The sequence below is a fragment of the Histomonas meleagridis genome (assembly GCF_020186115.1).
Source record: "Histomonas meleagridis strain 2922-C6/04-10x chromosome Unknown contig_91, whole genome shotgun sequence".
Taxonomy (NCBI): Eukaryota; Parabasalia; order Tritrichomonadida; family Dientamoebidae; genus Histomonas; species Histomonas meleagridis.
The window spans coordinates 73,166-87,453 of NW_027150924.1; the positions used below are offsets into that span (position 1 = coordinate 73,166).

Below are 14,288 nucleotides of genomic sequence, written 5' to 3' on the forward strand. Positions count from 1 at the left end.
TGAAAATTTTTATTTGGAATTTACTTAAATTAATTTATACTCCACTTATAATTGCATCTAAATATGGTCATATTGGATTGGTTAAATTACTTCTTGAACAAGAAGGAATTAATGTTAATGCAATGAATATTTTTTTATTTTGTTTAAAGTATTTTAATATTATATGATGTTTTTTTATTTAATTTGGTGAAACAGCTTTAATTATGGCATCTAAAAATGGTAATATTGAAGTGGAAAAGATACTTTTAGAAAATGATGAGACTGAGATTGATGATAAAGATATTATTTTGTTTTTTTCAAAGTTTATAAAAATATTATATTATTATTTTATACTTCATGTTTTTTTGATTTGTTTGGTAAAAATGCATTAATGGTTGCTTCTGAACATGGGCATATAGAAATAGTTAAATTGCTTCTTGAGCAAAATTTAATTGATATCAATGATCCTGACGTATTTTTTTATTATTTGCTTTCATGATTTCGACTTAATATTTGGAAGTTATTTAAAATATTTCAAACAGCTCTTATTATTGCATCAGAAAAAGGTAATTTAGAGATAGTTAAATTACTTCTAGCGCAAAATGGAATTGATATCAATAAAAAAGATAATTATTTATTTCATTTAAAACTTATTTAAAAATCTTTGGATTTCAAAATCATTTTTAAGATTTATTGTTATGACCTCGAACAGCTCTTATATTAGCATCTTGGTTTGGTTATACAGAAATAGTTAAATTACTTCTTGAACAAGAAGGAATTGATATTAATGCTAAAGATATTTATTTGTTTTATTTTGGATTTATTTTAATAATTCTGTATTTTTAAATAATATTTGGAAATTATTTAAATTATTTAAAACAGCACTTATGAAAGCATCTGAATATGGTCATACAGAAATAGTTAAATTACTTCTTGAACAAGAAGGAATTAATATTAATGCTATAGATATTTATTTGTATTATTTAATATTTATTTTAATAATTTTATATTTGTAAATAATATTTAGAAATTGTTTAAATTATTTTATACAGCACTTATGTTAGCATCTCGATATGGTCATACAGAAATAGTTAAATTACTTCTTGAACAAGAAGGAATTGATATTAATGCTAAAGATAGTATTTATTCTAATAATTTGATATTCCAAAATAATATTTGGAAATTATTTAAATTATTTGAGACAGCACTTATGATTGCATCTAGAAATGGTTATACAGAAATAGTCAAATTATTTCATAAGCACGAATGATTTGCCTCAAAACTCCAAAAATATATGGACTAAATTTAGGTGAATAAACAATTAGATAAAATTGTCTAATATTTAAATATAAGCTAATTAATTTTTAAAGATATTCAAAAGATTTATAAATCAACCATAGTTTGTCAAAACCGGTAATTTATGCGTTCTTCAAATGAACGTTTACCTCAAAAATAAAATAATCAAAAAGACGTATCGTTATCTATAGACATGCACAAGACTCTTTGTGTAATTGGACCATTAAAAGAAATAACAACAGAAAACAAAACAAACAAAGGATCACTTAAATTGTAGTTCAAGATAATTGAACCAAAATTTATTGGAAAATTTTTAGTGATAATAATTCTTATTATCTTAATATTTCTGATGATGAAAAAGAAGATTTTCACGCAAATGAGTTCAATTCTTATGGGTCATTTACAACTTCACATCAGTCATTTGATTTTCTTACTCTTTCTGAAAATCCATTTTCAATAACATTAACTCTCAAAGATTCTTCACAGTCTCGAAATTTTATTTTTACTGGAGACCAATTATTTCTTGTTTCTGTATTTATAGAAAAACTTCTATATTTTGGCATAGGTGTTCCAACTTATGAAAAGCCATACTCTATTCGTTTTTGCGATGGACCCAATGAGCCCAATATCCAATCTTCGCCTGATATTCCAATTGAAGTTTTCGATGTTAATGATTTAAACACCTTATGGATAAATATCCAAACGTTTTATCTTAATTTTTTCAAAGATATCTCAACTCATGATCTCTTACATCATCTTATCCATATTCCATTCTTTCTAACACATATAATAAACTTTTATTTTCCTAAATTAATTCCACCATTTCACAATATTATACACACTCACGTATTACACTTAATGAATTCGAATCTTTTTTCGATAATTCCACAGGTAAACTTAAAGAACCGGAGAAATTTATGAGACGCATTTATTTTTCAGGTGTTGAAACAGAAATCTTATCAAAAGCGCTTCCACTCATTTTATGTCTTTATCCACTTACGAGTACATTCGATGAACGTAATCAAATTGATATTCTTTGCGCCAACGAATTTAACATTATCTTAAATCATCAAATACGTGTGGGTATTACTCATCGGCGAACGTTAGGTGCAACTCTTACACATTCACGTAATTGCAACTCTTACACATTCACGTAATTAGTTGTATGACCTGATTTTACTGTCTCATCGGCGAACGTTAGATGCATGCCAAGTAAGCAAAAGTGGATATTCACCTTCTCGATAGACATTTTTCTGAATGACTTTTTGTGAAGAAAGTAAATTGATAGCATTAAGAAATTTCAGAGACATTCAAAATTCATAATCATCGTTCATTGAAAATTGAATTAATTGAAAAATTGAGAGGTTTCCTCTGAATTGGAAGCCACGCTCTGCATCCCCAGTAAATTTACTTTTTGTGTAAGTCCGTCTTTTATCAAATTTATTTCGAGAATTTTGTAAACACAAATTCTTCTTTAAATTGTTTTATTTGAGGGTTACTATACTCAATTTATTATTTGTAAAACATATGGTCCATTAAATATTTACTAGTTACAGTTCTGGGTTATCATCTGAACTTAATTTCTTTGATTTCTTTCTGACAACAACAATTACAGCAGCCACTATGGCAGCTACTACAACAACAGCCAGCACTATCATTCCGATGATAAATCCGACGCTTTCTGTAACTGGCGTATTTTGCTCGTCAGCATCTTGTCCACCGGTGTTTTGCTCACCGCCACTTGTTGTTGCTTGAGATGTTACAGCTGTTGTTGCTTGAGATGTTATAGTTGTTGTTGCTTGAGATGTTACAGTTGTTGTTCTTTGAGTCGTTATAGCAGTTGTTTCACCTTCTTCTTCATTTAACGGAACTCCATTAATTTTCAGATTTGATTTATTTTCAACATTTTCCCAATTAACGCCATTTAACACATATGAAACTTCAACATTTTCTTTTATGATGTTAACATTTGGCATAGAATTTGTTGAAATTATTATGTTAAATTTATTCACTGTTGGTTGTATTTCAATATCTTCAAAATTATTTCTAATAACTTCAGCTCCATTGATAAGAATCTTATCGTTTTGAAACTCGACTTCGGTTATTTCACAATTTTTGATAATAATTTTCTTTGCTATTGAAAACGATTGAATTTCCTTTAACGATTTTGTATCGGTAATTAAATTGTTTTTGATCGTTAAATTCTTTGGTGTTTTATCGCCAATTAATTTGATTTCTTTTAATTCAAGATCCCATAAATTAACATTATATACGTTCTTGAAGCCTAATGGCAAATGATAAAGTTTTGTTAACGTACGTTCATCATTAATTTCATTTTCATTGATATTGTTTATATATAATGGCGATTCATCTTCTGTTCGAATTAAATGGTTCTTCTTGAGTAAAGTAGCAGGACTAATGTATGGTAAACTTGATTCACCAGGTGAATCTGCGTATCGGGTTAATAATATATTGATTTCGTCACTTTCAATTTGATCACAAAAATTATTAAGTGAGCGTTGATATGTCATTACACTACATTCCTTCGAACACCAATCTTCAGAATTAGAGTAATAACATGAGCAGGCATAGTTGGGGAAGCAATTAATTGCCCAAAATTCATATTCAATTTGATCATTGGAAAATGAAACAGAGACTTTGCAACGTGTCCCAACATCAATTTTTGTCATGTCTTGAATCTCTAAGACAATTTTTTCGGAATCTAAATATATCTGATTTGTGGAAAGAACAGAACCATCACATGTAACAACGCCCGTAGTATCATCAGGGAAAGATACTCCGAATTTAGCTGATAATGAAATACGTGGATAAATTAATCGTAATGGAACTGGTCCTGGAGGTGGATATGCTATATAATCTCGCTTAACAGAATAATTGTATTCAACACCTATTACGGTTTGAGTGGTATAAACATCATAAAAACCAACGGCGCTTTCAGCTAAAGTTGGATAGAATATCCATGAACGATGTCCAACTTCTAAGTTATTTGCACCTTTATCTTGGATAAAGGCATCTATAGAATGCTGTGGAGTAACACTACCTTTGTTAATGTTCGATTGTTGAAGTGCTTTAACACCATCTTCAAGACAACAAAGATCTTTTGCACATGTTATATAATGGCCATACTCATCATTTAGTGACATTGCCATAGATCCTCTTTGAGCTGATATTTGCTTATCAGCTCGATTATAAGTAATAGAAGGAAGACCTACTAAGTTCCGATAAAAATTGGTGCGGCGTTCAGTATCATCGACAGCTACTGGGTTCATAATGCCAAGATCACATGAATTAGGATCAGATGGTGCAATCCATGTCCACCCTGATTGAGCAATGTATTGTGATTTCATCATAGAACACACCTCTTCATCTGTTCTCTTTTGCATTTCCTGAAAATGATCAGGAGTGAAGGCATTAATAAAGGAGAAGAAAGAAAACAAAAACATTGTGAAATTTGCGTTGTTTTGCCTCAATTGTTGTCAGTTCTGTCAAACGATACACTGGAAAACTGTGTAATTCCCTCAAAAAAGTTAGGTTAACAGTTTGCATTTGGTTGTAAAATAAGCACTTTTCGGTCTAATATAGAATTAGGCTCAAAAAGTGGGACTTAATTTAAGGTTGTCTGTAAAGAACTGTGGAGCACTCCAATCTTATTTCACACAAATTTTTCTCAACGAATTATCAATATTTTTAGATTTTGATTATATTAATCTTTAGAACAATGAAGGGTGGTTTGATTATTGCATAAAATATCATTTTTAATGATAGTTGGTAATTACAAAATTTTTGAACTCAAAACTTAAACTTTATCTTAATGATAGATTTCTAAATCTACATTAAGGCGTATCTTCAAATATATTAGAGTTATATTTTAATTTATTTAACTTACCAAAATATTTAATAGTTGTTTGATTTTATACTAATTGATATTGTTTTTTGCAAACCTGACACACAATTTTCCTTAACACTTTATTATCTTCTTGTTTATATATTGAATTTTATATTATTATAATTATATGAAAAATTCTTATAATCATCTAATAATTTGACTGCAAAATTATAAGATTTCTTACTCTGATTGTTTCTCAAAAATGAACATTATACATTGGAGGAAATAATTTTCTATTGGAAAATAATTATTATTCTAAATTACCCAGTTTTTGAATTTTATTTAAAAATACATTAAAAATTATCGAAGAAAATCATTAAAAAAATTTGTTTGAAATTCATATTATATGATTTTTAGAAGATCCTAAAATTCGAGTAATTCTTCTAAGAATTTCAAAATATAAAAAGATATAATCAAATTTTTACGATTCTTCATAAAATTAATGAAAATATTTACATTCAGTTTTGTAGAGAAATTAGAAATATTTGCTAAATTTATATAAATGCATCTATTTCTCTAATGATTTAAATAATATAATATCATCTTGTGCTCATTTCATATAAAATTGATATAAAGTAATTTATAAAATTGATCACATTATAAGAATATTGAAATCAAAATATACATTCTATATGTAAGTTTTATCAATTAATTATATATCTTTTGACAATATGAAGAATAAATATATTTAAAATGGGTTGATAAAAATTCAAAAATTTTAGATTTTAACTTGTTCGAACAAGTATGCAATTTGCGCTCAATCTTTTACATCTCATTATTGACTGTAATGATTGTAAAAAACATAACAACGATTGGAAATTTTGCATTTTGTTATTGTACTTCATTAACAAGTTTTGAAATTCTATCTTCAGTAACAACAATTTGAAATTTTGCATATCAAGACTTATTAGATACAGTAATCACTGAACATTAATAAATTCCACTTTTTCTTATGATAACTTCTTCAAACAATCAAAAATACTATTGTAATCGCTGTTTTAATGGTCTTTTTTGTAATTAGTAAGAGAAATATCAAACAAAACAGTGAAGGAAAATATGATGAAGAAATAGATGCTGATCGATAAAAGAAGCAAAACTAATAATAAACAATAGTTTTCATATCACATTTTTTCCTTAAATATTATTTCACGTATAAACAACATTATGAATGGTTTAAATGTAAATAATATTACATTCAGATGAAAATTCAAAGATCATTCATTTACGTGAACAAAATCATTATCATATGAGATACAAATTATTATAGTTATTACTTCAGCTTAAAATCTAGTACAGTAGATAATGAAAAATTTCATTAAATAAAAATTAGCTAAATAAGAAAACGAAAAGTTTAGTTTATTTAAATAGTTATATCAGTTAAATCTAAAGTATCATCTGAAAGAGAAAATGAAAACAATGTTGTTTGCTTTTTCTGTTGTGTCGTATCAGAATTACTTGAATTGTTGATGTTAGTCTTCTCTTCACAGAAGGCTTTACTAATATCTGGAAATACGACTGATATTGGTTGGAAATTGTGGTCATTTGAATCCGCTTTTTGTATTAATAAAGAACTGTCAATATATCTTTTGTTAAGCCATTCTCGCATAACGGAGGATGGGTATGGCCCAACAATTTGATCCATTGGGTCTTTGTAATTCCAAAATGTCATTGAACTCATATCTGAATCATTTGGTAATAATTCATTGTTTGGGGATTCACCAGACCATCTACGAGAGTTCTTTTGGGACTGCATTTGTGGTCTTCTTGTGGATTGTTTTCCAGAAGGATTTAAATAAATTGTTGAATTTATTTCTGTTTTTGGCGGAGTAAAAGTCATACTCTCTGGTTTTTGTGGCTCATTTTCAAATACATTTTGGTATTTCATCAAATCTGCAGGAGGTGATGTCTTTTTTGAAGATTCATATAAATCAAGGATTTCTTCAATAGTATATTGTAGTTTATCTTTATCACTTGTGTCGGCACTAGAGCTATCACTAGAATCATCTCCATCTCGAAGGGAAGAAAACATGCTCATTATTTGTGTCAGTTCTATTTTCTTTCAATTTAATTGACATAAAAATGTTTATTCGCAAAGCTAAAAAATAATCATTGTTAATAATCTTTCGTTTTTTCAAATTACTGAAACTAACAACACTTATTTCCATTTGATTCTATTGGCTCTAATTCAGTAATAGGTCTAATTCTTTTGGATGTTGAGATTAATTCAGCAACTGTTTGGAATAGCTCATTAATTCCAATTCCTTCTTTAGCAGAAACAAAGACCATTTGTAGGTTGTTTGATTTTGCCCAAGCAAAAGCTTCATCTTTTGGTATTGCAATCGGTAAATCATTTTTATTCCCAACAATAACAATTATACAATCATTAGGTACATTTTGCCTAACTTCATCTAACCAAAATTTCATGTTTTCGAAGCTTGTAGGATCAGATAAATCAAAAACTATTATTGCTGCCGAAGCATTTCTTGAATACATTGGTACCAAACTTCTGTATTTTTCTTGTCCTGCTGTGTCCCATATGTTAATATTAATTTTACCATTTTTTGTTTCTATTGATTTTGTTATGAATGATGCTCCAACTGTTGCTTGATGATCATCAAAGTAAGTGTCCCTATGATATCTCATAACAATACTTGTTTTCCCAACAGCTGAGTCTCCTACAATAATTACTTTGTACTCTGGGGATTTGGTCATTTTTATATTTTTGTCGTTACAAACCGTTTTTCTCCCAGAAAGCAAAAGGGGCGCCCTAATTTTAATTGAATATTCAATTACCCACATCACATCTTCTTTTTATTAATAAAAAACTTTTGTTGGTTAGTTATATTTGTTTACTACATAAATAAAGATTTTTTATAAGAAAAAAATAAATGAAGGAGCATTTTTAAAAAACAATTAAATCATCACAATTATTATTATTGTTATTATTATTGTTATCCTTCTTCTCGGGTGAAGGTGCCATTTGCCTAAATTGATTGGCATTCATTGTTGCAGCAGCTATCCTTTGTGCAAGCGCTTTCTTTTCATTGTATTGTCGAATGTTCAGATCTTGCATTTCTTTTTTCTGTTGTTGAAGAAGAGATAAATATTCACTGTCATTTATATCGTCATCGTCTGAATCTGAATCTTCAAGAGATAAAATTGATGCATTTCCAGAAGCAAATACGTCGGTAATTGGTTCGAAACTTGGTCCAGTACTTGCTGGTGCTGTCTTATAAACTTGTGCTTCTATCATTGCTTTAATAGCATTTGGGTCTATATCAGGGATGGATAAAGTATCAATTAAATCTGCAACAACATTGTCTATGTTGTCAAATTTCTTACTGAAAGGGAAATCAACAGACAGGGTTTCGTTTTCATGATTAATTGAAATGTGCACTTTAACTACGGAATCATCATTTGGGATTTCAGCCATTTTTTCTGGTCAAAGCTTTTGAATTCAAGACCGTAAATTATCGCTTTTATGAAATTTTGCCAAATAAACAACTCAAAAAATCAAACACTTTTTAACGTTCGTTGTTCCTTCTCAGACTCGTTTTACGAACAAGTTTTTCAAGTATGCCTTAGAATTGGGAAAATATAAATGCGAACAACTTTTATAGAGAAAAAGGTTTTCATAGTTAGTAGGAATCTAATAAGATTTATATCCTCAAGAAGGAATTATATCAATTTTAAAATTTCTAAACCCAAAATCTTCAAATACTCAAAATTCTGATCATACACAATTTTCAATGAACAGTTTTGTTTGAAGATTTGGCCAAAGACAAGAACGCCAGATCAAAACATTTTGGCAATTGATAATTATCATTTTGTGCTCAATTGGTAATACGTATTACAAAACGATCATTTGGAACACGAAAATTGTGAATGGAAAAAAAGTTTTTGGACTAATTTCAAGTTCTTTTATTTAGGCATTTTGTATTCTAAGTGCATGTGATTGATTGGTTGAAGGCCTCTGCAAGCTCTAAGTATGTTTTCGATGCAGGCTCTTTGTTGGAACAATGAGTTAATAACTGGAGTACCGGGTGGTACTTGAGGAGCCTTTAATAAGAATGAAAGCACTGACATAACACTATGAAAGTGTTCGAAGTCTTTCATTGTTTCATCTTTGATGTAAATTCTTGTGCACAATTCCATTAATACGACGAGATCCAACATTAATGGTGCAGCGAGTAATGAATCTTCGCATGTGTTGTGGCATGAAATTATATTTTCACCACCGCAGAAGATCTTTGAGTCATACTCATCAAGAGCACGTTTAGAATCGCCAACGCTTTTTACGTATTTGATGACAACGATGTGGTCCGGATGTTCTCCTGGCGCATATAAGATCGGGTTAAGTGTGACCATATCATCAATGACGGATGCCTTTGAGATTTGCTTTGATCTAAAGCAAGCTTCGAATGATAAGTTAAGCCCATCATTATTACCTAAATGGTTATATGATGTAACTGCTGTAAGTTTAAGTCCTGATGAAATTAAGAAATCAGAAACAACTGTCTTAAACTTGGTTTGACCTGTCTTGAAATCATCGCCCATGATAATCGCTTTCTTTTGAACGGCATATTGAATAAGACCTGGTACAAAAGTATTTTGTGGAGATCCATTAATGTATGGAAAGCCTTCTTCAATGGCTGCTAATGCGTATAATGTGGATGGAGATATTTCTGGATGTCCTTCTGCAACGGCTTTAAGAAGATTTTCTGGTGTATCATGAACGCCAGGTGTGATCTCGGAATAACGCTCAGTGTTAGCAGACCATAAAATGATGACTTGCTCGAGATTGTTTTGAGACTTGAAATCACGCATTTGCTTGCGGAGCTGATCAAGTACTTCTTGTTTGGTACCTTTTAAGGTATTGTTAGCACGCTCTTTCTGGTTGGGTGCAACAAAGGAAAGATCAAAGGCAGCTGGAAGTGGTTTCATTGCCTTTAATTCATCTTCGATTTGATGGATTAAACCTGGTTCCATAACATGTGCACGCTTGACAGCAGTGAGCATGTCGGCATCACTAATGTCCCAACCAGAAATGACTAAGTCATTTGGTGATACCATTGGAAGAAGATCCTTGAATGCAGCAACAACTTGCTTGCCATTTTGATCATCACCCAAATATGTTGTGGAACATTGAGTTAATGAACCATAGTAATTGGCTGATTGTATGCCACGCTTTGTTTCCCATGACAATTTATGCCTGTTGGCTAAAACACCAGCAGTTAATGTTGTACCATTGTTACCACCAAGACCGACAATCATGACACCAGTTTTTGGAACCTTAGTGATTGTCTTAAATTGGAATTTCTTTGTGATTGGTTCAATCACGGCTTTGCCATCAGCAGATGTGGTAACTTTTTGTGTATGATAGTCATAATTAGAAATCATGACATCGCCTTCTTGGGTGACATTTGATGTTTGGACTGAGAACTCAGACGCAAGCATAAATAAGTGAGGCCATAACCGATCGATCCATTGAATTTATGTTTTGGTGGTGATTCAAATTAAATCTAACCGTGTTTTCCCCCAGAAAATGGGATTTGATTTTCAGTCTGTAGAATTTTTAATTGTCCAAAACGCTCTCAAATTTTTTTTTGAGTTAACTCACAAAGTTTTTCTGGATTTTTCCATTGAGACAAAATAGAAGAAAAACTACTTATCACTACTTATTATATGAAAAAGAATATTAATAAAAGATAATGATTTACTTATGTTTGATTCCTAAAATATTATATATTTTGGGATAAACATTTTTAATCGCAAAAGAAAGTAAGTAAACGTTGTTGCGATCGTAACACAAAAAGTGAAATGGGCGCAATCCCACATCACTTTTAGGGTTAAAATTTTCATTGATAACGGTTTCCCATCGTATCGTCATTTCTTTTTTTGTCTTGACTTTTTTTAGGAATAATGCTGAGAATTTTTTAAAAAAATGCAAACATTCAACTCACCACTCAATTTAAAACAATCCACCTTTCTGGATAAAAGTATATAAAATAAAAGAAGCAACAAACAATGCATTGTTTGGATATCCTAAAAAATCATAAACATTCATGCATAACATTAAATAATTTTATAACATTAAATATTTCATTATTGTTATTAAAAAGTTTTCAAAGCTCCAAAAAAATATCTATTTCATTGTACAATTAACCAAAGTTATTGTATGTTCTTAGCAGAAACTATTTCTTTCATATTAAAATAGTTATGAGGATAAAAAAAATACCTTTTGTTAATTTGTATTGAATTAATCGCGATTATATAAACTATTGAAAACTGAGAGCAAGACCATTTCTATTTTTTACTAATGATAAAAAGAAATCAAACAATGTGGAAAAATGCATTGGAATCACTCGAAGACGTTATCTTTGATTTAAATGAAGATAATATTGATGAAAGTGTTGAAAGTGCTCTAAATTTGTGCAAAACTTTTTCTTCTTACTCAGACCGAATTCTTAGCACAATAATATATTCATCGTTTGTGGCACAAATGAAAGATTTTAATCTCTATCTTAATTTCATCCTTAAATATGAAGCCAGAAACAATAAATATAATCATAAATTAATTAAAGTTTTTGCTAAATTTCTTCTTCAGCACCATACCCCAGAATCTTTTTATCTTCTCAACAAATTAATTGAACATAATTTCATATTGCCAAATGTTGTTAAAGTTTTCAGTTCTTTTTATTTTGCGCATTATTTTAATTATTCGGTAAAAACGACAGATTCTTCATATATAAAAAAAAATTATGTTGAACTTTCAAAGAACGATTGGGAACTTCATAAAAGATATGTAAATGAAGGATTTAATCCAACAAAAATTGCACAAATTATTCGAAATGATGATTTAGATAAACTTCGAGAACTATATGAAAACAAAAATTTTTATATTGATAAAACAATTAAAAAATCAATTTATGAGGTACATGGATGCATTAGCTTTAAAAAACTTTCACTTATTGAATATGCAGCATTTTTTGGTTCTATCAAATGTTTTATATTTTTACTGGAAAAAGGTGCAAGTTTATGTGAAACAGGTCAATATGCAGTTGCAAATGGGAACCCAACCATTATTCAGTTGTGTAAACAATTTGGTGCAGGTTTTAATGGATCTTATGAAAATGCAATAAGATTTCATAGAAATGATATTTTTAAAGTATTATATAAATCTAATCTTGATGATTGTGATATTGATGAGATCCTAAATTATTTTACTGGATTTCCTCATAAATGCTATAATATTAAGATTTTTAACTTTTTACTTGAACAAGAAGGATTTGATATTAACGCATTTTTTTCGATTAATTTGAGTTTTTTTAATTTTTTTTTGAGATATTAAAATATTTGGATTTTATTTATTTTATTTGATACATTACTTATGGAGCTTGTCGATGATGATGACGACGACTTTGTACTAATTAAGTTACTTCTTGAACAAAAAGAAATTGATATTAATGCTAAAAATATTTAATATTTTTTTGTGAAATTTATTTTAATAATTTCATATTTCAAAATAATATTTGGAAATCATTTAAATTATTTTATACAGCACTTATGTATGCATCTTTATGTGGTCATACAGAAATAGTTAAATTACTTCTTGAACAAGAAGGAATTGATATTAATGCTAAAGATATTTATTTGTTTTATTTGATATTTATTTTAATAATTTGATATTTCAAAATAATATTTGGAAATCATTTAAATTATTTTGGACAGCACTTATGAAAGCATCTGAAAAAGGTCATACAAAAATAGTTAAATTACTTCTTGAACAAGAAGGAATTGATATTAATGCAAAAAATATATATTTGTTTTGTTTGAAATTTATTTTAATAATTTGATATTTCAAAATAATATTTGGAAATTATTTAAATTATTCGAAACAGCACTAATGGAAGCAACTAAACAAGGTCACATAGAAATAGTTAAATTACTTCTTGAACAAAAAGGAATCAATGTTAATATTAAACCACATATTTGTTTAATCTGCTTGAAGATTACTTCTCTCAATTGGTGTTTTAATAAAATATCTAGAAATTATTTAAATTGTTTAAAACACCTCTAATGATAGCATCTATAAATGGTCAAATAGAAATCGTTCAATTACTTCTTAAACATAAAGAAATTGATGTAAATGCTAAGGATAATTAATTGCTTTATATAATATTTATTATAATATTTTAGTTTTCTAAAATAATATTTGGAAATTCTTCAATTTATTTAATACACCACTGATTTTGGCATCTAAAAAAGGAAACAAAGAGATAGCTCAATTACTTCTAGAGCATGAAACAATTAAAGTTAACATTAAAAATATTCACTTTTTTTGTTTTATATTTCTTTTAGTGATTTTCTATTCCATGTTTATATTTGGTATTATATTAAATTATTTATGACTGCACTTATGTGTGCAGCAAAAAATAATCAAAAAAAAATAGTTGAATTGCTTCTCGGACAAGAAGGTATTGATATCAATGCAACGAATATTTAATTGCTTTGTTTTATATTGATTTTAATGATTTCATATTTCAAAATGATGTTTGGGTTTTGTTTGGGTTGTTTTATACAGCTGTTCACATTGCACTCTTACATAATAACGACCAGGTATCTCGTCTACTTAAGATTAATGGTGCAATAGAGACTCGTTTTTATCTGTAAATGGTCAAGGTAACATACAAATTTAAGGAAAAGTATATATATTTGATCATTTTTTTGTAGAGATACAATTGTCAACACATTGGTTGTCCAAAAAACAAAAAAAAAATTATGTTTTAAATATAAGAGTAAATCGAAATTTTAAATATATTTTTGAAAAATTGAAAATGAATATACAGTTTACAAATTTAAGTTATTATTTTTTTAACGACAATTTTTGCAATAATTAGTGCTGAGTATCGATAAATATAGGTAATCACCGTTAAATCAGGTAGGTATATAATGCGGTCGGGAATGATCACGAGGTCCCTAGGGGCCCCGCCCCCGGCGGGGCCCCTAGGGACCTCGTGATCATTCCCGACCTGCTACCACTGGGGGATTGAAGCGGGTCTTTCGACCCCCGGAGGTGCCCTTCGACCCTCCGGAGGTCTCTGCA

The 14,288-nt window shown here is 29.0% G+C and overlaps 5 protein-coding genes across 5 annotated transcripts; all 5 read right to left on the reverse strand.

The window, feature by feature from the left end:
- Positions 1 to 2,825: 2,825 nt before the first annotated feature.
- GO595_009614 (CAP domain-containing protein) lies at positions 2,826 to 4,679 on the reverse strand (the record flags this gene model as incomplete). The annotated part of the gene is made up of 1 exon (XM_067923319.1): positions 2,826 to 4,679. One exon carries the CDS (start codon positions 4,677 to 4,679, stop codon positions 2,826 to 2,828), a length of 1,854 nt encoding a protein of 617 aa, XP_067770235.1.
- Positions 4,680 to 6,542: 1,863 nt separating this feature from the next.
- On the reverse strand, positions 6,543 to 7,217 carry GO595_009615 (GYF domain containing protein; the record flags this gene model as incomplete). The annotated part of the gene is made up of 1 exon (XM_067923320.1): positions 6,543 to 7,217. The coding sequence occupies one exon, from the start codon at positions 7,215 to 7,217 to the stop codon at positions 6,543 to 6,545; it is 675 nt and encodes a 224-aa protein (XP_067770236.1).
- Positions 7,218 to 7,327: 110 nt separating this feature from the next.
- On the reverse strand, positions 7,328 to 7,894 carry GO595_009616 (ras-related protein Rab-5C; the record flags this gene model as incomplete). The annotated part of the gene is made up of 1 exon (XM_067923321.1): positions 7,328 to 7,894. The coding sequence occupies one exon, from the start codon at positions 7,892 to 7,894 to the stop codon at positions 7,328 to 7,330; it is 567 nt and encodes a 188-aa protein (XP_067770237.1).
- Positions 7,895 to 8,084: 190 nt separating this feature from the next.
- Positions 8,085 to 8,615, reverse strand: GO595_009617 (uncharacterized protein; the record flags this gene model as incomplete). Its single annotated transcript, XM_067923322.1, has 1 exon — positions 8,085 to 8,615. One exon carries the CDS (start codon positions 8,613 to 8,615, stop codon positions 8,085 to 8,087), a length of 531 nt encoding a protein of 176 aa, XP_067770238.1.
- Positions 8,616 to 9,103: 488 nt separating this feature from the next.
- On the reverse strand, positions 9,104 to 10,639 carry GO595_009618 (Inositol-3-phosphate synthase; the record flags this gene model as incomplete). Its single annotated transcript, XM_067923324.1, has 1 exon — positions 9,104 to 10,639. One exon carries the CDS (start codon positions 10,637 to 10,639, stop codon positions 9,104 to 9,106), a length of 1,536 nt encoding a protein of 511 aa, XP_067770239.1.
- Positions 10,640 to 14,288: the final 3,649 nt, after the last annotated feature.